We start from the raw sequence: 27,516 nt of genomic DNA on the forward strand, positions 1-27,516 counted from the left end.
GAAAGTTCAAATTCTGATTTTGTTACCTTCTAGCGGTATATTGGCCTTGTCTGTTAGGTACGAGTCCTTATTCCTCTACATGCAAAGAATGCTAAAGAAAGATCAGTAATAAGCAGGTATTTTCTACTGAGCTATACATTTTGCTTAACCCTGAGATCTTTTGAATATTTAACTATGACGACTATAACCTAAAAGAAAATTCATTTTGAATATTTAAGTATGACAACTGTAACCTAAAAGAAAATTCATTTCTATTTATAACTTAAATAGAAAAAGACATGTTAAAATCTCATTTCTCCCATAAATCATTGTTTTTTTTTCTTTCAGTATATACCTGTCTGTTTTACCCACCTATTTCTTACATAATATAACAAAAATATAGTTAATATTACTTTTTAATTTAACAATTATTTCCCATGTGGCTGCACAGTGTCATAATTATCTTTTTTTACATCTTCGTCATGTGAGTATGCTAAGAATTATTCAACTGTTTCTATCTATACTAAGACTACTTCTTCTTTTTAGTTAATATAAAGAGTAACTGCAGTGAATATCTTAATTTTCCTTTTAGGTTATTTTCTTGGCTAAGCCCCTGAAGTGAGATTACTTAAGTAAAGGACATAAATATTTTTAAAGTTCTTGTTATATATTACCAAATTTCTTTCTTAAAAGGTTGTACCACTGTTCACCTGCATCAGTCTGGCTGAGGGTGTCTTATTATATCCTTGCCAGCACTGTATATTATCATTTAAAGTGCAACATTATGGCTAATGTATTGGTGAAAATGACTTTTCACTGTTCTTACAGTTTCTTCATTCCTACAAGGTGGGCCATTCTTTCTTATACCTGCTAAATAGTGGTATTTTCTCTTTTGTAGGGCATGGAGAGAAGTCTCACAAGCATATTCATGGCACAGAGGGGTGTGATCACAGGTTTTCTTTCCTCTCCCTCCCATGCATGTGTTCATCAAATGTTTATCCAGTCTTTTCAGAAGGCCATATACTATGCTAGGCTCTGGGGACAGACTAGAGCAAGTAGGTAGATACAATTTCTGCCCACAGAATTTACAGTATAAAGGACGAGCCTACCAGTTCTCAATTTCTGGTTGGGAGTAGGCAAATCTGCCAACCAAAGGTTTCCCACCACATCTGGAAAAAGGAGATAGTGTTTTAGAAAAGAATTAATTTTAATATTCATGAGGAACTAAGTTTAGAAAATCTAGCCAGGGGAGGTTTTGATTATCCTGACCTCAAAGAAGTTTAGTGGCTAAGGAAGACAAATCTGAAGAGGAAGGGGACACACACAGCTACATTTTAGGGACAGTTAAAGGATACATTCTTACGGAAGCTGCTTTTTAAAAGGTTATCACCAGGGGCAGAGGAGTTGTACTGGTGTGGGGGGAGAGGGCAGAGAATGGAGACAAAATAAGAAGGCTATATGAGCATGGCAAGCCTGGGTTGGAGCAGGTGCTTCACGAAGAATCCTTGACAAACAGAGGTCAGCATGAGAGGCAAAAGAGAGGAAGCCAAAAGGTTGCAGGGAAGGAAAAATACTTAGCACTTAGAGATTTCTATTAGGGTTAGCTCTTCCTCCCCCCTTCTTGGAGACCAAAGTGAGCTGTGAGATTTCACTGCAGCTGTACTACTGCAGCAACAATCCCACAGTAGGATCACCACAGTAGGAAATATAAAAACTCAAAACGACCAAAACATTATTATTACACCATAGCATCCCTGGCCTATGATAGCACTTGCTCTCAAAGCGTGAGGACTGCATACAATACATATATGCAGTTTGAATGAGTAAATCCTCCTTTTCCCCCCTTTTTTAAAGAGTACACAAAACATTTGTATATGATTTCAAGAATAATTATAAAGCAAATACCTAAGGAACTAACGACTATCCAAATCAAGGAAACAGACAAAACAAAATACTGCCAGCAGACTTTGTGCTCTTCCCTATCCTTTCTCCCACCCTCTCCCCAGAAGTGACCACTAGGCTATGTATGAATTCCTAAAATAATTTAGTTTTGCCTGTTTTTTAATATAACAGAAATTAAATCATAATGGATAGACTCTTTTATGAATGACTTTTTTGCTCAACATGATGTTTGCAAGATTACTTCACGGTGCTTTATGTGAGTATTGTTTGTTCATTCTCATTGCCAAATGGTACTTCATTATATAAATATAGCAACTTATTTATCCACTCTGTTGTCAATGAACAATGAGTTGTATCCAGTTTGAGCCAACTGTGAAGAACAGTGCTATGAACAGTCTTGTAAATATCTTCTGGTGCACACATGCAAGAGTTTCTTTAGGGAGTGGAATACCTGGATCATAGGATATGCACATTTTTTACTTTACTACATATTTCAAATTACTTGCAAAGTGATTGCATCAACTAACGCTCTTACCCACAATATGTGATAGGTCTTGTTGCTTGAAATCTTTGCCAACATTTACTACTGTCATACTTCAAATGACTGCCAATTTGGTATGTGTATAATGGTATCTCGTGGTATTTTTAAAGTAATTTCTCTAATTACCAAAGTGGGTAACCATCTTTTCCTGTCTTTATTGGCCACTTATATTTCCTCTTCTGTGAAGTGCATGTTGAAGTCTTTGCTCATTTTTTTTTCTATTAGTGTATCTTTTCGTTATTGATTCATAGACATTCTTTATATTTGTACTACTTTGTTAGTTTTATGTATCACACATCTTCAAGTTTATGGATTGAGTTTTCATTCTCTGTATGCTGCCTCCTACTAATTAGAAGTGGTAATTTTAATGTACTGAAATATCAGTTTTTTCCTTTATGATCAGCAGTTTTTGTCTCTACTTTTAAGGTATCTACAATATCTAAGGTATTCTACAATATCTCCCCAAAGCATGAGAATTTTACCTTTCACATTTAGATCTTCCAGCTACCTGGAACTGATTTTTGTGAATAGTGTGAAATAAGGGTCCAGTTTTACTTTTTCCACATAGAATGTCCAATTTCTGAGCATCATTTATTGAAAAGAAATGTTTCACTGATCTGCAAGTCACCTCTAAGTATGAAATACCCATATGTTATGTGAATCTGTTTTCAGGCTTTCTACCCTGGTCTGCTGTTCTGTGTCTATTCCTGTGTCAACTCCACCCTGTCTTTTTAGTAAAGCTTCCTGAGCTTGATATATGACAAGGCAACTCTTTTCATTTGTTATTGTTCTTACTGCTTTAATATACAAGTATAAGACAGTAAGGGGTTTCTATTACTTTGAGCCTACAGTGGCTCACAGAGAAGAAAATGTCATGTCGTGACAAGTCCTCAGTAACAGGGTCAACTTCTCCCTTAGACACACAAGGCACAGTGCTTTGGGTCCATAATATTTTTAAGGGCTCATGAAAATGTTTTAATTTATTTTAGAATCAGAACAATGAACTTTTGTTTGAAGAAGGTATTTTAAAATATAATACTAAATATTCATTTTTATATAAACATAATCATAAAACATTTTTAAATACTTTTCTAGGGAGAAAGGGTCATGTAGGCAAAAGTACCCAGGGCCCAAGAAAGTCATAAAATGGCCCTGTCTTATAGACTCTTCTTAAAAATTATTCTATTAGTCACAGGAGCTGAGCTTAGGGCTTATCCCCATACTGCCCTACAATCTAGGGCATGAAAACATGTTTCCTCTCAATGATAGATGAGCATTGCAGCTTCACTGGGAAAAATCGCACACATAAGTAAATTAGTAATTCCCCAAATGTTAGCATCAAATTTAAATTAAAAAATAGAATTCAAGTAACATTTATTTCCAGGCATTTGCCAGGTACTAGGGAGTACAGGGATAAACAAAATGAACCCAGAGCTTCTAGTATATAAGAGACTATAGATGTTAACAATTATAATTGGGAGAAATGTCACACAAATTGGTAGCAAGGCTGAGTCAATCTTGAGTTGCAAAATAGGTGTTATTTTTGGTTTTACAAATGAGGAAACCAGGGTACAGAACAACTGAGTGGCTTTTCCCAAGCTGCAACAGAGTATATGTCAGATGCAGTATTTAAATATCAGGACTCTGACTTCAAGCCCTGTGATGTTTACCATCTACTCTGAAATGGTGCTCATCTAAGATACGAAATAAATTAGATTGTGAACTGAAAGAGAAACAATGCTACTCCAAAGGATTTCACTGTCCTCTCAGAACAGCTTTTTAATCTTTTTTTTCCTACACCATTGTTAAAGTATATTTTACATATCATAAAATTTATCTATTTCAAGTGTACAGGTCAATGATTTCTGGTAACTTTACCAAGTGATGCAACCATCACCATAAATCAATTTTAGAACATTTTCATCTCCTCCGTTAGAACCCTCACGCCCACTTTCAGTTAATTTCTATTCCTACTCCTTGCCCCAGGCAATCACTAATCTATTACCTGTCTCTCTAAATTTGCCTTTTCTGGACATTTTATAAAAATGAAATTATACAATATATGGTCTCTTTTCAGGTTTCTTTCACTTAGCATAATGTTTTTGCGGTTCATCTACAATTTAGCATGTGTTGATAGTTTGTTCCTTATTATTGCTGAATGGATATTGTAAGGATATACCATATTTTTTTGTCTCTCTATTCATGACATTTAGGTTGTTTTCTGTTTTCAACTACAGTGATCAATGCTATTTTGAACATCTGTGTGCAAGTTTTTGTGAGGACATATATCTTCATCTCTCTCAGGTAGATATTTAGATATGAAATTTATGGATTGTGTAGTAGTTTATATTTAACTTTTTGAGAATCTGACAAACTGTATTCTAAAGTGGCTGCCACATTTTACATTTTTACCAGCAATGTATGAGGGTTCTTATTTCTCCACATCTACAGGTTCTTGTTATTGTTATCTGTCTTTTTGATAATAGCCATTCTAGTGGGTAAAAAGTAGTGTGTTATGGTTTTGATTTGCATTTCCTTAATGACTAATGATGTTGAGTACCTTTTCATGTGCTTATTAGTCATCTGCATATATTCCTTAAAGAAATGTCAATTCTAAACCCTTTGCACATGTTTGATTGAAGTGTCATCTTATTACTGAATTGTAAGAGTTCTTTGTAAATTCTGGATACAAATCCTTTATTAAATATGTGCTTTGCAAATATTTTTTTTCAGTGTTGTCTTTTCATTTTTTTCTGCTTTTTAATATTTTTTAATTTTTCAATTACAGTCGACATAAAATATTAGTTTCAGGTGTACAACATAGTGATTAGACATTTATATAACTTACGAAGTGATCACACCCTGATAAATGTAGTACCCATGTGACACATACATAGTTATTACAATATTACTGACTGTATTCCCTATGCTGTACTTCATATCCTCATGACTATTTTGCAACCGCCTTGTGCTTCTTAATCCCTTCTCCTTTTTCACCCATTCCCTCAATGCCTCTCCAATCTGGCAACCCTCAAAATGTTCTCTGTGTCTATAAGTTTGTTTCCGTTTTGTTTGTTCATTTGTTCTTCTAGATTCCACATATAAGTGAAATCATAGGATATTTGTCTTTTTCTGACTTATTTCACTTAGTCTAATATCCTCTAGGTCCATCCATGTTGTTGCATATGGCAAGATTTCACTCTTTTTTATGGCTGAGTAATATTCCATTGTATATATGTACCACCTCTTCTTTATCCCCTCATCTATTGATGGACACTTAGGTTGCGTCCATATCTTGGCTATTGTTAATAGTGCTGCAGTGAACATACAAATGCATATGTCTTTTCAAATTAGTGTTTTAGGTTTCTTCAGATAAATACCCAGAAGGGATTACTGGGTCCTTCTTAGTCTCTTATTAAGTCTTGGTTTTAAAATCTATTTTTTCTGGTATAAGTATTGTTACCCCAGGTTTTTTTTTTCATTTCTATTTTCTTCCATCCCTTTACTTTCAGTCTGTGTGTAACTTTCAGTCTGTGTGTATCTTTCAATCTGAAGAGAGTCTCTTGTAGACAGCATATGTAAGGCTCTTATTTTCCTATCAATTTAGCCACCTTATGTTTTTCAATTAGAGCATTTAATCCATTTCAAGTAATTGTTGATAATATGTAGTTATTGCCATTTTATTATTCATATTTTCGATCTTCTTCTTAAAGAAATCCTTTTAACATTTCTTGTAATATTAATTTGGTGGTGATGAACATCTTCAGCTTTTTATTTTCTGGGAAGCTCTTTATCTGTACTTAGATTCTAAATGATAGCTCTGCTGTATAGAATAATCTTGGTTGCAGGTTCTTGCTTTTCATCACTTTATTTTGTGCCAATCCCTTCTGGCCTGCAAAGTTTCGGTTGAGAAATCAGCTGACAGTCTTATGGGGGCTCCCTTGTAGGTAACTAACTACTTTTCTCTTGCTACTTTTAAGATTCTTTTTTTGTCTTTAACCTTTAGCATTTGAATTAGGATGTGTCTTGGTGTGGCCCTTTTTGGGTTCATCTTGTTTGGTGCTCCCTGAGGTTCCTGGGCTTGTATGTCTATTTCTTTCACCAGGTTAGTTTTCCGTCATTATTTCTTCTAACAGGTTTTCAATTCCTTGCTATCTCTCTTCTCCTTCTGGTACCTCATGATATAAATGTCGGTACACTTGATGTTGTCCCAAAATCCCTTTAAACTATCTTCGTTTTTTCAGATTCTTTTTCTTCTTGCTGTTCTATTGGGTGTTTTCTCTTACCTCTCTTCCAAATCACTGATTCAATCCTTTGCTTCATCAAATCTACTATTGATTCCCTCCAATGTATTCTTCATTTCAGATACTATAGTCTTCATTTCTGATGGGTTCTTTTTCATGTTTTCTATCTCCATTTTTATATTTTCTATCTCTTTGTTGAAGTTCTCACTGAGATCATTGAGCATCTTTATAACCAGTATTTTCAACTCTGCATCTTGTAGATTGCTTGTCTCCACTGTTTAGTTCTTTTTCTGAAGTTTTGTTCTATTCTTTCATTTGGGACATGTTTCTTTGTCTCCTCATTTTGGCTGCCTTCCTGTGTTTGTTTCTATGTATTAGGTAGAGATACTATGTCTCTTGGTCTTGTTAGAATGGCCTTATGTAGTAGGTATCCTGTGGGGCCTGGTAGTACAGTGTCCCTGGTCACTTGAGCTGGGTGCTCCAGGTGTAGTCCCTGTGTGAGTTGTGTATGCACTCCTGTTGTAGTTGAGCCTTGGTTGCTGTTTGCACATCAGTGGGAGGGATTGACCACCAGGCTGATTGGTTGTGAGGACTGGCTGTGACTACAGTAGAGGAGCTGTCATGCAGGGGCCGACCCTACAGAGCAGGATTTGCTGTCGTTTCATTTTCTTAATGCTGTCTTTTTAAGTATAAAAGTCTTGAATTTTGATGAGGTCCATTAACAATTTTTCCAGAAATAAATCTTTATATTTATAGTCAATTGATTCTTGACAAATGCAATTCACTGCAAGAAAATAGTCTGTTCAAAGATGGGGCTGGGATAATTGAATACCCACATGCAAAAGAGATGAACTTAGATGCTCACCTCATACCATAGACAAAAATTAACTCAAAATGGCTAATAGACTTTAATGCAAGGATAAAACAATAAAACTTTTATAAGAAAACATAGAAAATAATCTTTCAAAATCTTGGTTAGGCAAAGATTTTTTTCATCTATTCTTGAATTCTTGTCTGGATTAAACACAATACACGTGTGTGTGTGTGTGTGTGTGTGTGTGTGTTTTATGTATGTATAACATAGGTAGATAACTATACCACCTTCAGTCAAAATGATGAAATATTTTACAAGATTGTTAACTAACATTTGAATTATCAATGACATAAATATGTTAAAATATGCAAGAGATAAGCGGCAAGCCAACCAGAACAGAACATCCAGAGCTTGACAGGTGGAATTCAAGACAAAGCTGTGTAAATAGTAAGTTAATCCCTTCTTCAAATACTACGCAACGTGTACCTACATTTCGGGCTAAGAAATGTTGATAACAGGCAGTCACTGATTATAGATTAAGAAGGCAATCTCCTATAGAAGAATGAATATCTATCAGATATGATAGATATGAAGATGCCACCTACTCTAATGTTTACAATTTCATAATGCTAACATAAAATTTTTATAGTCTATTACTTTCAACATATCTAAGATTTACAATCTATTACTTTCAACATATCTGAGAAAAATTATTGTTGAAAACCATAAACATAATTAGTTAAGAAGAAAGTTTTAAATAAAAGCCTAATTTTAGAGGCATTTTCTATTAAATTCTCTAGATTGTACCTAAAATTGTTCATCGCTAATTTCATGGTCCAGTTACCACTTTTACCACCACAAGGGATACAGAAGAATATTGGCATAAATCTTGGCCACTTGTGTTCACTGTGAGTCAGTCAGTAACTTGCCTGTGTCTTTTCACAGCAACTGATAGAGCTTTTGCTAAAGCCTGAATCTTGATTTCCTCTATTACAGAGCAACATCAGTTTTCAAAACATATTTCCTGGTATATTGTCATGTATCACCAACGAAAATATATTCTGAGAAGTGTGTCATTAGGTGACTCTGTCATTGGGTGAACATCACAAACCTAGATGGTATAGCCTCTAGCTCCTAGGCAACAAATCTGAATAGCATGTTACTGTACTGAATACTGTAGACATTTATAACACAATGGTATTTAAACATCTTAAAAATGGTACAGTAAAAATACAGTATAAAAGATAAAAGTGTGTGTATGCATGCACATATGCATGGAGCAGGCAGGGGCAGGGCTGTGGAGGGAGGTCCTATTTGAGAGAGAGTGGACATCAGGAGGGAGGGAGGGAGAAAGGGAGAGAGGAAAAGAAGAGAAGTAAAGAGTAAGGGAGAACAGAGATCAAAAGAGACCCAGAGAAATAAAGCTTGAGATGAGCAATAATACAAGGAAGAGAAGGAGAAGAGAGAGGGGTAGGTGTAGGGGTGGGGGTGAATGTACATTCATGTGCATGTGTGTGTGTGTGTGTGTGTGTGTGTGTGTGCGCGCGCACGCGCACGCGTGTGAGAGAGAGACTGTGAGTGTGTGGGAGGGTGGAAGGCAGGTGAACAGCATGTTGAGCTTCCTCCTCTATTTAAATACCAGGGCTAGCAATAAATTCAACATCATAATCAGGTCCAGCCTTTTCTTTCAATATCGCAAACAAACTTTTTTGCTTATAATCTATTATTATCTTATGAGACTACTGACATATATGCAGTCCATGGTTGACCAAAACGTCACGTGGCACAGGACTGTAATTAAAACTGCATTGCTGCTTATTTTTTAATTACTTTGCATTACTGCTTATTAAAATATTAATATCTTTTCATTATTTTCAGCTACAACTAGTTATTTACATACCCACCTCTTCCTCTTAGGAAAGCTAATATGTTTTATTTATTTTTTTTATCCTTTATATGAGTGGTTTTTATATCATCAGAGCCATTAGTTAAGTTGTGGAACCCTACCTTACAGCATCTGATAAAGATTTTAGAACATAATGAACACTTGATATAAGTTTTTGTTGGAATACAGTAAATATTCATTTTTAATATTATAGTTTTAAAATCATATTTTGCTAGCCCCAAGGTCTAATGGCAGAAACTATATTACGGAATCAATCAAATTACTAAGATAATATTCTAGGAGAGACATGTAGGTTTATCATTATTGTAATGAAGGCTAATCTTTTAATGCCAAGAGCCAAATGACTTTTTCTTTCTTGAATAGCTAGTGACATAATGTTCTCTCATTTATTCTAAAAAGAAATGCTGTCGCCTTTTAGATCACAGCCTCAATCTAAGTCTCTTGAACAGTTGAGAAGTTAGACTTTTTAAATCCAGAGGAAAGTGGGCTCTGCTGAGTTCAGACATACAACAAGAAGTGCCCATATAAAGCCAGCCTTATTATCATTGCTAATGTGATAACATATTCTAATAATCACTTCCACCTTAAAAATAAGTAGAAACAATTTACCAGGTCATCAGAATTTCACATAAATTTGAAAGAAGAATGCTAAGTAGTTAAATAAATGAAGATAGCCTTGTTTTTCAACTTGTGGTCGAGTGGACACTGGACAAAGCATGTATACTATGAAGTTTGCATATCAGATAAGTAAAATGGTACTTCACAAAAACACAAGAGAACTGAAAAAAATTCACAAATTCTTTTAAAATACTTTCCTTCTTGCCTAAGATATAACTTACACTGCTTCTGAATAATTTTCTCAAACACTATCTGCAGCAATCTTTTCAGTTTCAGCCCTTCAGCCCTCCAGCCCTTCAGTCACCTGGAAACGTTAATTCTCATCTGGAGCCTTCTCCTGACCTCAGGGCCTGGATCAGTGTAGTCCTCTATCTGGAGGAATTTTTAAAAGCCTTAGAGGGCAACTGCTCAGTTTCAGACCATCCACTCTGCTGATCCTGCTCAGATACTGTAACCTAGTTTCAGGCACTAACATTTTACCTGGTTATTCATATCCGAGCCCCTATCTTGAGCCACTAGAAAACAGAACCTGGATTCTTCTGTTGTGATCCTCAGTCCTACCTTGGGGACTTACTTAGTATCCCAGTTGGTGCAGTACTCCCTGTGATGTTCTGTGGGCTGAGTTAGAACCCTACCCTGGAACTCCAGTCTTCATAAATATGTCCCCAATACATGCCACCGGATAGCTAGGACACAGACTTTCCTCATGTCTAGAGTTGCACTTATTGACTCCTGTCAGACTCCTCTAGGGACAGTCCTATGCTTGAGCTCAACTTTCTACCACCAATCAGTTCCTTTCTCCATCCCTCTCCTAGCACTGGCAGGATTTGGGGTTCTGATCACCCACAGACTGACCTATCTCAATGCTGAGTTATAATTCTAATAGTAACTCAATTAATTTACCTCTATTTAAAAATACTTCTATTCAAACCAGCCGACAGTGAGTTTTAAATGCCTCATTAAATACACATCTGCTGTGTAAAATCTCAAAAGAAAATACCCCATACCTGTCTGAATGAATCCTGATTTATATCCATTAGCTGTGCCATTTTCTGGGGTCACAGTTGATGATACTGAAGAGTTTGGTTTAATGGAGAGGCAAGTAGCAGAGGATTGTCGGCTTCTACATTCTGGAAAAGAGTAAGAATCACATTATGTGAGGAGATCAATATTCTGTTAAAACAGGTAATGGGGACAGAATCCATTAAAATCTCCAAAATAAGTTGCTGCTCCTTAAGTGGCAACCACTTTCCTAATCTGAGGTCCCTCTTCCTCTCATCCTGACTCCAACAGAATGTGCAACATAGTGAACACAATTTGTCTTCCTAGGGCCAGATGTCATGTTTAGAAGGCAAAGAAATGGTTACAAAGAACAATCAGACTTTTGTTACCCACAGACTAGTTTGCAGGGGAAGAATTACTCATAACCAATAGAGTCATGCTAGTTTTAGGGGTAGGACTAAGGTTAAAACATCAGTAATTTATAAAAATCTAATAAGCTTGCAAACACAAGTTAACCTGCTGTCCAGGGATGATTTAAGTGTGAAACAGTTACCTAGAGTCCATCTAGGCTACCTTCAACCTTTTCACTTCAACCTTAATGTATGTCCCAAAGAAGAAGTAAATAATAACTTATAGGTGGTAGACAAAACTTAGAAATGCTCAAATTATTATTATTCTCAGTTCTTATTAAAGAAAATAGGTAGACAATATTCAAGATCATTACTGATCATACACCAAGCTTCATTTTAATTAAGCCGATATGGGTGTCTGGTATATTTTAATACCTTGTACTTGTTCAGGTAGATAGTGAATACTGTGACAACATGTTGGGGCTGTAACTTTCAACCAAATTATACCATGTTTTATACCATATTAGTCTTAAAGATAGCACATGAAAAAGAGATAAAAGTGACAAAGTTAATTATAGAGGTTCCTCTGGAAAGTTTCCAAGTTTATGAGATACATGTGAGGATTGGAGGCAGTTTTCTATCACCTTCTATGCTATGACCTTCCTGAAGAGCTATTGTATTTGTCCTACAAGGATATTTCCACATTATATGTATTATATGCATATTTGTAAATTGATAGTATATGTTTGTATATATGTGTATATATACATATACAATTCCAATCCAAAATAGCAACTGCTATAATGTGAGGCTTCAGAAGCCATCCAGAGTCACTGTATCACAAACTGTTTCACAGATATTATTATTTCCCCCAAAAAAGAATTGTCATTGAGCACTAAATAAGAAGTTAAAATATTTTATGCAATCAATAAAAACTTAAAAGGGCAGTTAAAAGACTTTTACTTTTTTATTAGGGTTCATGATATTTAAAACAATTTTTTCTAAAGAAAATTTCTATAGACTTTATTACAATAAAAAGTTATTTATAATTCACTATGTTTATGATTCAATGGTTGCAAGCTTTAAATTCTGATGATACCTGGCTTGGAACACATAGCCATTTCCGAGTAGTTATATAGTGTCATCTCAAATACAACCAAGAGTAATTATGGTAAGAGACTCAGATGCAAATCTGCAGTTGTAATTTGAATTTACTATGCCATTTTTCTTTTTTTTTAATCAAAATATTCTATTTTATTTCCACATCATAAATGTGTAATTTTAATAACTGATCATCAGCTAATATAGTAATACAAAAATGAAGGAGAAAAAGATGTATTTATTTTCATAAAGTGCCATTTTTCATGGTCAGGCCAAAATCTTGCACAGACAACAAATAGAAACATTAAAGACAATTACTAAATTGTCTTTAATAATATAATGTTAATAATAAAGAAAAATCTCAGCATCTAAGAAACTGCTCAAAAGAACTAGATACCTAACTGCTTTAGAATAATGAATAGAACTTGTGTTGAATCCCACCAAACACATAAAGATGTGAAGTTTCAACTGGATTCATTTCTATAAATAAGTTAGTTTTTTTCTAACTAAAAAGAAACAAAATTTCCCCAGGTATTATAAAGAGTGTATTACTTATTCTAAAGTATGCTTATTTCTAATTAAAATAGAAAAATATAGATGCTTGAAAGTTACCAAAGAACCTATCAAATAAAGTAGAAAAAGCATGTAACTAGGAAACTGATATTTTGAGGTCCTCTCTAAATGACAGAAGAGCTGCAGAAAGTCCATTTCTTCCGAGAGTGGCACTTCATTCTCCCAAGAGAAATACACAGAGACATGCACTTTCATAAACTTGATTAGTCTCCATTAAAAATCAGAAGCAAGTCAAATAACATGCTAGAGGGCTTTAAATTTTTGGATAGCCTTCTGAACTTGGGATATTTATCTGCATCATCCCTGAATTCCGAATTTTGCATGGGCCACTTATCATATGGGTAACATCCTCATTCTCTTTCCCTTCCTTTCTCTCCAGGAAGTTGATGATACCTTTCCAGCAGATAAGAGGTCCCTTTGACAGTACCCCCTGGGAGCTTCTGACTAGGTAGTACTTTAAGTGCTTCTGCTTCTTTGGCTGGGTGGTAAGCTTCAAGTTAATGTGGTTGGAAAATTCCGTGAAATACCGAAATCCTCTTTCTCCACAGCCGATACAGTTTCCAGAAAACCCTGAAAGGAGGAAAATAAGTTAGTTATTGGTGGTCTTGTACGTTGATATCACACTTTTACATATAAGAAGCACAGAAATATTTACAGTCTTTAACCCAATGAGTTCCTAATTTCAAGGAAATAATTCAAAAGAAAAAAACAGGTACAAAATTTATTTTATCAGAGTTATTTCCTAACAGTGAAAGACTGAAAATAATTTAAATTTTTTAAAATGTTCTAAAAGAATAACGGTTAGGGAAACAGAATGGATAATATGATGTGATAGAACTTATATAGTTGACATAAAAATATGAAAAAGTTTGGTCCTAGAGATGTCCATTATTTCTTCCCCACACATTCCTCTTTTTAGAGAACCTGCTGGCCCTGGTTCTCTGCCCTGCCCACCATGTGGACTTGCCTCCATGGCCACAGCTGATTAGACTGTGGACCAATATCTGACCCAATCTGGGACAGTCTCTCTCCCAAAATTTTGAAATAATTACTAAAACAATCAGTCAGGTGGTACTGGGCCCTAAATTAATAAGGTTTTATAAAATTGGAACATAAGCTGGGATCAACCACATGTCAGCTAAGGTGTGGGACAGAACAAACAGCAATGTGATGAGGAAGCTGGTCTGCAGATAGGAGAGCATGGGCAGTGATGTGAAAACTCAGGACATTGTCAGCTTTCCAGTTTCTATGAGAGCCAGCTGTACTTTCTAGCATGAGTTTCTTGAGAGTCTCATTTCCTCTTTATTCAACTCCTTTTTACTCCAACTAGTTTATTATTCCTTTAGATATAACATCCAAACAATTCTCACTTAGATTAATCAAACAAAATGAAACTTTCCATGACCTGCTTAGAGCAGGGAAACATAGAAAGAAGAAATGGAGAAAGTTTGGAGGATGAGAAGCCATGCTTTGCTTTATTGGAAATGAACTTTTCAGTCCCCCCTTAATACATAAGAGGAAAAGGCAGACAGCAGGGTAAGTTCCTCTGGCTGTGACTGATGAGGACATCACACATGTATTGTCATATAGTGAACAAGTACAAAAAAGTTATAAATAGGAAAGGGCATTCTAAATTTCATAAATATAATATCTCTATATACAACAACTAATTGAAAATTCACTGAAGTGATATATTCTTTTTAAGCCCCCAAACCAACTTGTTACATATTTAACATAGATAAGAAGAGAAGAGAAAGGCCAGGATTAAAGACAGAATATCTTACAATGTCCCAATCTCAGAATGCAGATAATCAATTCAGAGCATTTAGAAATAGCAGTCCAATTTATTATTATTTATTCAGTAATTATTTATTGATCAGCTACCTATATGCCAGGCACTGTACTAAACACTGGAATAACAGTGGTGAACAAGAGATAGTTATAATCTGTGATCAGTTACATAAAATTAGTAATTCTATGTAATTAGTTTATAACTATTACTTTATAGAAATGTAAACATTAATATAATTTTATAAGTTCTTTAAAATATATTTAGATGTGGATTGCATTTGAGAGCATCTGGCTATTTGTTCAATATCTTTGAGCTGCAGGCCAAAAATAAATAAAAATTGTCAATGGCTGTCTAGTTTACCAGGTTTCTAAAGCCATCTATTCATCCAACTGTCCATGCATCCACCCACCCATCCATCCATCCACCCAACAAATACTTGTTCTTTATGTGCTAGGCACTGTTTCAGGTACCAGGTTTTCAGCCCAGAACAAAGAAGATAAAATCACTGCCTCTGTGTAACTTATATTGTGGTGTGACCACCATGCCTTGGAAAACTGCCTCACTTGTAAGGCAGATGTACCACACTGAAAACACAGTAAAAACCTTTCAGCCAAAATAATTAGTGTCAAAAAATGAGGCTTATCTGATAGGTCCCAGAAGTTCATAAAAGATTAATGTGAGAATTAAGCAAAGTCGCATGTCTATAAGGGTATTTAATAAATATGATAGAATGGCAGAATATCATTTAACGAGCAAGTCCAATGTGCTAGGTGCTGTGCTGAATGGGTGCCTTATAAACATCAATTTAATTTGATCTTTACAACCCTGCAAGGTAGGCATTATTGGCCCCATTATATAGATGAAGAATATGAGACTTCAAGAGAATAAGTAGCTTCTCAAGTTTTTAAAGTACTAAGTGCAAATCTGGGATTTAAACCCAGCTCCAATTCCAAAGCCCGTAGTCTTTGGTGTCATTCTTGATTATACGAGATTATGAAATCTGTTATTCTGATGGTGTTTCGTGTGTCCTTTCCATGATGTATTCTAGGACAGTGTTCTTTAACCTTTTTGGTACCAGAGACCAGTGCTGCTATGAGAATCTAATGCCTGATGATCTGAGGTGGAGCTGAGGTGGTGATGCTAGTGCCGGAGAGCGGCTGCAAATACAAGGTTTCACTTGCCTGCTGATCACCTCCTGCTGTGTGACCCAGTTCCTAACAGGCCATGAACCAGTACTAGTCCGTGGCCTGGGGGTTGGGGACTCCTGTACTAGTAGAATTCATCTAGTTTTGAATTACTGAGTAAAAAAGAATTATGAAACTTTTTTTGTCTACAGTCAAGCCACATATGAACTGTTTCATTCAATGAAACTATGATGCTTTAATATGCTAAAAAGAAGTTTCCCAAAGGTTTTTTTTTTTTTTTTTTTTGCTACAACCAACTAGGCTGTTAGCTCTGTGAGGAAAAGGGCTATGACTTATCATTTTTATGCCCCCACATCATAGCCTAGCATGATTTCCATCACATAGTACATTTTGAACAAATACTGTTGAATGAATAAATGATCAATAGTGTGCTTTGACTTTCTTTGCTAATTTAGTGCAATGTATAAATTTTACTGTTAGACTTCTATATTAAACCATCTACTCAATTTCACTAGAAGAAAAATAATATGAAAATGTTATGAAAAATAAAAATTGCCACTTCTTTTACTATAAACCAACAGAAGGCTTTGAACTGTAATTCAAAGAACATTTATAAAGTGTGTGCAGGGTCACTTTCTGACTCAAGATATTGATTTATATATTTCTAGACTTTCTGATGACATTGTAAAACTAGGAAGAATGCATCAAATAAAACAAATAAAAATATAGCTCACAAACAATACAATACTTGAATTCATCGCCCTCTTCTTTTTCCTTTTTATTGATATTTATGCTGAAAATATCTATTTGTCCATCTACAGCAAGAGATATTCTGGGAAACAAAAGCAACCCCAGGGAAAACACAGTAGCAAAGAAAGTAACAAACTTCATGTGCCCCTTGTCTTTTTAATCACTAAGAATAATTTAAAAAATAAATCTACTATTTCCCATGATGCAGAGAAGCTATGTTGTGAAAAAAGCCCAGACTCAAATACCAGAAAGTAAATAATTCTGAGATAAAGATATACATTTTACATCACATATAAATACTATACACACATATATATTCTTAGTTATTTTGGGTGAACTAAATGCTAAATGCTAAATATAAAATGAGAATCACATTAACCAAGTATAGTTAGGAATAATGGGTAGTATGGAAAAACTACAAATAACTTACAAAGTGGATAATCCACAGTTGAATAACTGAGAGTTGATTTAACATCAAGTCCAGATAAATGACTCTATAGAGAGTGAATACTTTGTTCTACAAAATATTAATTTTTGATAAATTGCATGCTGTCCTTTATTGCCTGGTTTAAAAAGTCTCTTCATTAAAGTGAGTGTTTGGAGAATGAATAAAATAAAAAGCTAACTTTTAAGATGTTCCTAAAGTAAAAAATGTTTCATACTTGATCTGAACTATATAATCCCCAACTAATTCCATGATTTCTGAAAAGTACTGTAATAATTTAAAATAAACTTGATTTTAACTCCCTCATCTTGAAAAGAAGTTTATAGGTGTGACATACTTACCTAAAAGTGCATTTTTTCCATGATCATCTGGTAGGAATCGCTTGTCTACAGCACACACCAGGATGTGTTCAGGAAGATTGGGAGACTTTGCCCCCACCAGGAGGAATCCTGCTGGGATGTCAATTTGTTCCATACACAGAGATACCAAACGCAAATCCTTTCCTGCTTGACAAAAACCTAAAAACCAGTAAGGGCATAGAGAAATGTTTAGGGAGGTTGCAACTCTTGATTGCCCATTTGGATGGTAGATTTACTTGTGAGAAGCACTATTAAGAACTAAATTTAAAGTTCATATACTCCAACTAGAAGACAAATCTATTATATGTGCTCCTGTGAGCAGAACTGAAAATGACACTAAAAGGAAGTATTTCTGATTGGTTCAGCCAACATTGATGGTTTTTATATTTTCTGTCCACAAGTAAGGAAATGACAAATACATGGCAAATACATGGTCTGATTATCGTGTGTAACTTTTATATGCATATACTGTGGTATTTTAAATTTCAATTCAAATTCACTTCTCTAAACAGAGATGATCATAGAACAGAGATGCTTTCCATTTCACATAGGAAGAGACTGAAGTTCAGAGCTTGGTGACTCATAAATAAATGGGCTAGAACCAGAACTCAGAACTGTTAGGTTACTTTCACTAGTTATGACATGACATGACAAGACAAAACTTTACATAAAAGCTTTGGATACCATAATGTATTACAGTATTTATTAGTTCATTATTTATAAAAATCATTTGCAAAAAATACTGTCCTAGGCCTGGGGATATATATATCTTCCTCTAAGAATGCATATTGTAGTTAACTGGAAGAATGTATAAGGAAATGATAATCACAAAACAATATTACAGAGGATAGCTATTTTCTGCTGTAAATCACCAATGTCCACATCTTCCAGGAAATGATCCTCCTTGTGCTCTAATTATGTGATTTCTCAGGAGAGTTGTGATATTCTAGATTGACCTGCAACTAGCACCTGATCCAAGCTTGGCCACTGTAATATCCCACCTTTCTGGTCATAGTTGATCAGCCCAGGGCTGGGCACCTGACATAAATCAGGCCAATCAAAGCCGTTTCCCTAAAAATTCTGAACATGGGAGCTAGGGAGAGCACTGCTTGGTTTGCTCTGTGGCAACTCTGTTCCTTGTCCTGTGAGAGAAGTCTGTCAGCAGAGATGGGAGGCCCGGGGGAATGTTTTGGCAGACTTTGGATCACTGAAGCCCAGCTGTATCCGCCTTTCCCATGGTTTGGTCAAGACACCTTTTACTTTGGAATTCTTCCAATAACTTCTTCACTCTACCTAAGGTAGTCTGAGTTCAGTTTCTGTCACTGGCAACCCAAAGCAGCTGAACAAAAGTATGATAAGTGCTATTTCAGGGAGTAATGAGAGATAGAGGATGGACACCTAACTCTCCACACACAAACCTGAGGAGATCACCATTATTATCACCCATTACAAAGTAGGGAAGAACCATGTTATATTCTTTCACCATCATTTAATAACATGTTAACCAAATGCCAACAAACAATGAGATGCCATTAGTTAGTATATGAAAAATGAAAAGAAAACAACATCCAAACATTGTATAAAGCTGTTGTGCACATAAATCTACTATATGGTCTGGACCATCAAAAGCAGATATAATAAAATTGGAAAAAGTCAACAGAAGAAAGACTAAAATGATAAAGACAATGGGGTTCGACCATTTCAAGCTTGTAGATCCCCTTTTAACATTAAAATAATTCAAATTTAACTTTTAGTGTTCATGAGTTGAGAAAAATAATATAAAAATGTTATTGTGAATTCTTTAACAAATTTAAATAATTCTGTATTTTATTATTCACAATATCTATATTTATTTTAAAAAGTCATTTACACATGTGAGTCATATTATTTATTGTTTACAAACATTTTTGGAGCCTACGAATACATAGAACCCCTTGAAAAAAAATCTGCTGTTCTCACCCCCATTACAAACAGGACTCAGTTTGTTCTGAACTTTGGAAGTTTGAAATTGATAATGATGATGATAATGATGATATGATGATATTGATGGAAGCTAAAATTTATGGAGCATTAACATAAGCTAGGTAAGTACTAAACACTGTATAGCTTATTTTATTTAACCCTCTCAACAATTCTAGGTAGGGACTATTATTTCTTTTTCATAGATGGAGAAACTGAAGCTCAGAAAGATTAAGAAACTTGCCCAAGTTTCTTAATGAGTTTCTTAATAATGAGTCCACTAATGTTCAGTGATGTAAGACATGGGAAGTTTACTATGTGAAAGCAGACGCTGTTCAACTTAGCAAAAAAAAAAAAAAAAAAAAATTAAAAACAGTGATAATCCAAAGCTCAAACTCTGAGGGGTGAACAAAGACTTTGTCACCAAATCCTAAAATACTAAATCTAGGAGGCATTCTAAAGTCCTCAAAGGAGCAACTCATTTTTTTTAATCAAAGAAATTATTAATTTGTATGTAGACAGTAAACCTAGAAACACATTTCCCCTAAGAGGTATCACCTTTATTATAATTTGCTCTAAAAGGCAGAACATATAAAATATCTTCCCAAACTGTGTAGATAAATTCAGTGATGAGAGGTTCACGATTGTCTACTGATGGAAAACAGAATGCTTGGAGAGTTGTCTCTATGTCACTAAGTAGTAATACAACCTTTCAATGCCTTTCATTCACTCTGTATTAGAAAGAGTAAACTAGATGAAACCATAAGTTTGTACCAATTTGTATCAATTTGCAAGTTATTACAAGACTTTTTAGACCATCAGAGGTTGATGGAACCTCAAGATCATCAGATATAGCATTCCCCAACAAGCGGTTAGCAAACTCCCATGGATTCATAAAGGTATTCCAAAATACCTGAGAACTGTAAGTGAAACTTAGATAGCATTACCAATTTCTAAAACCTAATAAATAACTATTCTAATATCCTACTTTTATTTTTATTTTTTTATTTTAAAAGGTGCTTTTTCGAGCAAAAATAATTGCAGCCCTAGAAACACAGATTCAGTTTGCCACCTAAATTGTGTTCCCTCTAATATCCTATTTTTAAAACAGAATGTTCTGAAGATGTTCCATCTTACACCTGTAGGGATAGTAGAAACTAGTTAAATAAACTCAGGTCAGAACTGAGTTAAACCATATATCAGAGTATGGTTTTGACTACAACACAATTTTAAGTTGTTTTTATTATAAGTCATAGTATTGATATATTGCTTAATTTATACCCACGATGATTTGTCGGTTAATGATGAAAAGCTCAGGAAATACTGCTTCTGCTAATGAATGCAAAAATAATAATTTTACAAATGTGCCTAAAGATACTGTTTGCTAGATATGAAAGTTAGATCGCTACCCCCACTCATTAAATAAGATTATATAAAATGCACCAATGTTTCTAGGACACCATAAAAACCAAAATTACAGTAAACATTTAGTCATTATAATCCAATTTGGCTTTTCATGTGGGAGAGAAAAGTATGTCATTTGCAGAGAAATTCTGCAAAGAGCCATCTGAAACTTTTTCAAAAATATAAAAAATTATATTTTTTATATTATAAAAATTATAAAAAATAAACTAGTATATCCTTTCAATTATAAAATGTAGAAATTCCAAATGTGGGCATTAACAGTAGACTTTGACCCTTTTTTGATGCTGGAAAACATTTAAATACACTTAGCTCTTAGCTAGTCTTCTCACCTCCCCCCACAAGTATAACATTTATTTTTGAATTTGTGAACAAAACATGCTTTTTCTTATAGAACCAACTTAAAGTAAATTAAACAGCAATTATTAAATGATAAAATATAGACAATTTTTCTTGTATGCATGAATATCAAAGAGTGTAATAATAGTCTACGGCCATGCTACCCTGAACAAGCCCAATCTGGTCTGATCTCGGAAGCTAAGCAGGGTTGGGCCTGGTTAGTACTTGGATGGGAGACCACTTAGGAAGACCAGGTGCTGTAGGCATTAAAAAAAAAAAAATGAGATTGTAAGCTGACAAGGTCTTTGCAATCTGTGAGGTCGACCAAGGGTTGCCTCACCTAAAAAAAAAAGTATAATAATTAGTTGATCTAAAATAAATACTTTCTACTTAAAATCAATTCTTTATCACATGCTATATAACAACAGTTTTTAAATTTCTGAGGGGTTCAAAAGATTATATATTACTATAAGAGAGATTTGTGAGTTGAAGACTGGGTAACTACTCTAATCTCTGTAGTATGTAAATGAAGAAACTAGGACCCATAAAGGTTAAGAAAATGGCCCAGGGTTAAATACCCATCAAGCAGAAAAAGCAGAACTAGAACTCAGGTCTCTTGACTCCAAGCTAGATGCTCCTCATTCTCATTAACATTTCTCTGACTCATATAATGCTTTACCTTCCCTCAGTCTGACATAGGACACGCTCCTATAGCTTCTTCTTGGCCTATTTTTACTGACTGCTATCACCCAACTTTCCAGGCTGAATCCTGGGGGCACTTGATAAACCAGCCCCTGCCAGCTATAGGCTATGACAGCATCCACCTATCTCCTACTGCTGATGAATCCTTAAAATTCATGATTTTGCAAGCCACAAAGGTGACCCATGATTAAAGTGACATTTCTAATGGTATTTCTCAAAGCAATACATTGTAGCAAAAGGGAAATTACTGGGAAACAACAATTTTGGTTCTGGGCTAAACAGGGAAAGTCGAGAAGATACAGTGTGGAAATATCTGAAGAATGCAGGATTTTCTATGGAATGAAGATTATTTCAGAATGGTTTCTATGGAAAAATGAAAACTACAAAGTCCACTCAATTAAGAATCACATAGTTTTTAGTACTACAGACTTTGAAGGTTTTCCCATTTATGTTATGAGAACACCTAAAGGTCAAAAGTAATTATTATTTAACAATGACTGAATTCTATGAGAAGCATGTGTTTTCAGTCTCCTCCTCTTAAAAAAAAATTTTTTTAGGAAGTGCCTGTGACAATGAAAAGAGGAAATGTCTTACTTTATGCTAAAAACCCCTACAATGATGAGAGTATGTAGAAGAGTCAGGAATCAAATAAAATTGCTCCCAATGGAAAAATTTGAGCAACAAAATAAAATAAAGCAGTACTGGATTATAACTCAAAACATAAAATAAATATCCATGAGTACATAATGATATAAATACCTGAAGAAATCAATAAATGAGGGAGAAAGGACAAATTTTCATGTAGTAGAATTCCAAATAATTTATGTAGATACTCCATCCTTGAGGAGGTCAACAACAACTTGCTATTTCTTAAGTGTGGGTTAAGCACAGTGACATCTTTTCATGGTTTGGAAAGAGTAGAGAGAACACTACACCTCAGCCAGGAAATCTAGGTCAACATCAACAGTCATAAATCATGCTGATAGCACGGACCCTTGATATAATATCATGAAAATGACACTTTACCTTTGTGATTTTCCACCCCCAAACCTATAACCCGTTAATCAGGGGGAAACATTGTACAAATTCCAAAAGAGGGTCTCCTACAATATATCTGACTTATATAATTCCTGAAATTGTTAGAGTCATCGAAAACAAGGAAAGTCTGAGAAACTCACAGCTAAGAGAAGCATAAGGAAATATGACAACTAATGTGGTATACTACTACAATGTGGTATCCTGGATGGGATTCTGGAACAGAAAAAGGACATTAGGTAAAAACTAAGGAACTCAAATTATAGACTTTAGTTAATGTAAGATGTTAACAACAGGAGAAACTCTGTTACTTTCTCAAGTTTTCTGTAAATCTGAAACTGTTCTTAAAGTCTATTTTAAAAATGGCCTGTTTTATCTTCTTGCCTTCTAGTTACCAACATAAGCTGCACAGGCAATTTAATTAAGAGAAAAGAAAATAGAAAAAGAGTAGGTAAGAATGAGTGTAGGAACAAGGTCAGAAAGAAATCAATTCAAGGCCAAAAATGGTCACAAAATCAATCAAAAGTTCCTAAATTCAGTTTGAAGTGATTCTGGGAACATGCTCACCTGCCAATGGTCTGGCCTTTTGTTGTGATATCTATTAACTAACTTTCCTCCAAACCCTCATTCTTGGGATTTAGACCAGCTAATTATATAGAAAATATATCATCAGGGATCCCCAATTAAGAAAAACATTATGTAAAGCACATATTTATTTTTTTACAGACTGAAAATAAGCTATGTGAATAGCTAAAGATTCTATGAAATGTGATTATATTTCAAGACCTATAGGATCCAAATATCTGGTGTAACAGGTGGTTCTATTTTTCTACTATTAGAAATATATCAGATTATTCACCTAATAAAGATCAAACATTAAATCTCAATTAAAATTGCAAACAAAATAAAAGGAAACCTTACTCTCCCCTTTAGGATAATTTTGAATTACATCTGAACTGATCTTGAAAGAAAGACCTGATCTTTATTTTAGAGGCTATTGGAAAATCTTGGAAAGAGTATGCAAAAAAAAGAAAATTATCAGTGAGGTGGGCATACAAATAATTTATTTGACAAATGTGCCCCCTAAATAGTTTTACTTTCTGAGAGTAAAAGTGAAATGTTACCCTAGACCCAAGACTTTTGCAGCAAATGATTTTAATTTTTTGAAAAAAACAGTACAGGGCTCTTCTTTATAAACTTCATCTGCATTTCCTTAAGAAAACAGCCAAGGTTTTCACTTCACAGAACCAGATTTGCATTCTCCAATTATCTCCAATTTGAAGGTTACGGAGTAATCTAAATGGGGGGAGGGGAAAGTTTACTGAAACAGCTGTAAACACTAACGAATGTAATCAAGGCAGTATCTGGAGACCTAAAATTTGGTTGCCCTTCACCCCTTTAGACAATCAACTGCCTCCCAGCAGGGTAGGAACCTACACTATTCCAATAATTTACATAAGAAATTAGCAACCAAAATTTACATCTGAATGGTAAACCCCAGAAGCCTATCAGGTGTTAAGTATCTGCTTATCTAAATTGTCTCTAAAAATAGCTTCACCTTCCTTTAAAGCCTTAAGTAAATAGAGGATTTCCCATAGAAGGGGGTCCGCTAAAACAAGCTCGGCATTATATTGCCCTATTTCACTGACAATTTTATTAAAGAAGATTTCAGGGCTGTTCTGCCTTTGAGTGAGAAGACTCTTAGAATTACTTTAGAATGAGCCAAATTGAAACAGCTATGGACTAACTATAAATATCAAATTATAAACTATGCTTTTTATTTTTGATGGTCACTCTCACGTGAATTAAAGTGGGAAAAACAAATAATGCACAAGAAATTAGTTATAAGAAACCAAAGTAGTTGATGGAATTTAAGTGTAGAACTAGTGTTTCTGGGTCGTTTTAGAATTTGAATCTTGTGCTTGGGTGAGATAGTTCTTTTTTCTCAGAAAAATTGTACCTGAATAAGTTTCTTTATCTTTAAAATAACAATTACTCTTCCCTTATAGTTTACAGAATCACTACATGGTAAGGTTAGTGTTCTCATGTTTTGAAGTTCATGAAACACTTGCTATCTGCTAGATCACTGAGTTTATATTTTGGTGAGTCCTAAATAGCTTTCCATACTTGGTTATATATAATACCAGTAGTGCCAGATGCCCCAAAAGGCAAACCTAAAACCATATATAGTGCACAGGAAAAACAGGGGAACCCCTCACCCATTTTTTTGGTATAAAATTTGACATTTTTAAATGATCTTCTAAAGCTTTTACTATGTTCTATTTAATTCTTACATATAACAAGATTCTTAATGACAATCTAACGATATTTTAAGCATTATTTCAACTTCTAGCTATTGCTTGATAAATATGAGCTAACTGATCGATTAAATAAAAGGCATGAAAATGGATACAAAACAGGTAAGTGGAAAACTAATGTCAGTCACCTCCCACACCTCTGCTGGTATAAAGGCTTGTATTACATCAATAATGAGAAAATTGATATATATTATACTATATTAAGTCTGGGCAAAAGTAACCAATCATATATGGAAGTAAATTCATAGGGAATGATGTGCTAGAGGCAGGCTCAACTCAAAGAGCAGTAGTACTTAATTGCTAGAGGCCAATGGTAATGGATCAGGCATAGATAAGCTGCAAGGAGGATTATTCAGGTTTCCAAATCTCTCCTAGGTAGAGGATTTAGGGCCCTTTGTAGTTTATCAGAATTGGAAAGAGAAACAGAGGGAGGAAGGGAGGAGGAAGGAGAGAGACAGAGATATCAGGGAGAAAAATAAAACTTCCAAACAGTGCAAACTCATTCATTTGGCTTTACATATTTGAATCTCTAGTTTATCTAAGTTATTTACATTCTAAGCTTTGTACAAGGGATGTCCTGAAAATCTTACCCCCTCCTTCTCCTTCTCTTCACCCTCCACCCCCAAGATTTAAATGCATTAGAATCGCCCCAGGTTCAAGTCAGTCTGGGTATAAAAGTTATATACTATATGGATAAAGTAGAATCTACATACTAACTAGAGTGGGAAGGCCAGAAAATAGCACTGTACGCCATTAAATGGAAGGAAGAGAGTATAATTTAAGTTGTAACATTACCAAAACCATGAAATACTGAAAATGTTTTACATTAGTATTTTCTTCTTAAAAGTGTGGTTAAAGCTTTGGTAGCTGACAAAATAAAACGGGATTATCAAAATATGTACATTTTTCTCTTCTATAGATAACAATATACTGGATGAGTGTTCAAAATAAATGGAAAAGGTAAATATAAAACACTTGCTATCTCTGTTATTGTTCTGAGGGTAGGAAAAGAAAACACTAAAAAAATTTCCTAAAGTAGTACTATTCTTGCAGGAAGTACTTGGAGCACTGGAAAAACCCTGACCTGAGTCTAGGCTTGCCACTGCCACATACCATCTCGAAAAGTCATCAACTGCTGTGAATCTCAGTCTCTTCATCTGTAAGATGGGGTGATAACACTTGCCTTTCTTAAAGACATCTGCTATGAAGTCACAGAAAATAATGTAAGAGCATAATTATTCCTCATTCTTTTCTGTAATTACTGGTTTTCAGCCTTGAACACCACATGTAATGACTGAAAGCTGGCCATTCAATATTAGAGGGATTGAAAAAAAATCTGAAACCCACCATCTGTAGTGCAAGACCCTTCTGGGGCAGGTTTTTGTGAATAGGGAATTGGTGGGCTATTTGAATCAGACATTTCCTCATCATCTTCGTCATCTTCCATTTCATTAACTGTTAGAGTGTTAGAAAAATCCAGGCTTCCATTTTGAGTGTAGCGGTGTACCAGGTCTTTATCCAGATCTTCCACCTTGGGTTTTACATCTGGGAAAACAAAGAAATCATAGCTAATTTAATAAAAAGATGTTTAGGAAAAATAGCCAAAGGAAAAATTCATAATTCTGAAAGACATCTGAAGACAGGGAGACTAGCATTTTCTAAGAATTAACCAATTTATTTCACAGGTCTCCAGATTTGGAAGGCCTACTTCTTTTAAAAGAAGTGTAAGAATGTACAGGATTGAGAAACTTACCTGCAGACGAGAATGGATGCTGGTCAGGGTCCAAGTATAGCTGGGAAAAAATTGGCCGTGGTACCACACTACTACATCTCAGAGAGGCTTCTATGGAGTTGTGGAGAGCCTCCTCAAATCGAGCAGATTTCAGTTGCCCAGCATATGAATTCCCCATGGTCTACACCACCACCCCCAAAGAAAAAGAGGAAGAGAAAATTGATATAATTAGAGGACCATATGTCTGCAAAGTATACATATATCTGACATAAACTATATCCATATATCTTATCAAGATATGAATTATACATATATTTCTTGTTCAGATAACTTGTATAAATTATTTTACCACATCACATTTGCTATTTGTTTTTACAGTCCAACCCCGCTACAAAAAACCACTTTAAAGAATCTTGTATCTAAGAATGAAACAGTAATAAATACTTTACATGAACATTCTCTAACCAGTAAATCAGGATTGACCTGTT

At 34.7% G+C, this 27,516-nt stretch overlaps 1 protein-coding gene and 1 pseudogene across 6 annotated transcripts in view; one reads left to right on the top strand and one right to left on the bottom strand.

The window, feature by feature from the left end:
- The window catches only part of GREB1L (GREB1 like retinoic acid receptor coactivator), a 224,638-nt gene that overhangs the window by 81,466 nt on the left and 115,656 nt on the right, over positions 1–27,516 (bottom strand). For all 6 annotated transcript variants that reach the window (XM_039844894.1, XM_039844875.1, XM_039844890.1 and 3 more), the window contains 5 exons: positions 27,050–27,209; positions 26,644–26,841; positions 17,504–17,680; positions 13,424–13,600; positions 11,012–11,134 (listed from right to left, as the gene is read on the bottom strand). In XM_039844894.1, coding sequence (XP_039700828.1) covers positions 11,012–11,134; positions 13,424–13,600; positions 17,504–17,680; positions 26,644–26,841; positions 27,050–27,206 — 832 coding nt within the window. In that variant the 5' untranslated portion in view covers positions 27,207–27,209. The remainder of the gene's footprint in view (positions 1–11,011; positions 11,135–13,423; positions 13,601–17,503; positions 17,681–26,643; positions 26,842–27,049; positions 27,210–27,516) is intronic.
- Positions 21,389–21,507, top strand: LOC120589529 (uncharacterized; annotated as a pseudogene).

This window comes from Pteropus medius, unplaced genomic scaffold (genome assembly GCF_902729225.1).
Source record: "Pteropus medius unplaced genomic scaffold, Ma_sr-lr_union100, whole genome shotgun sequence".
Lineage (NCBI taxonomy): Eukaryota > Metazoa > Chordata > Mammalia > Chiroptera > Pteropodidae > Pteropus > Pteropus medius.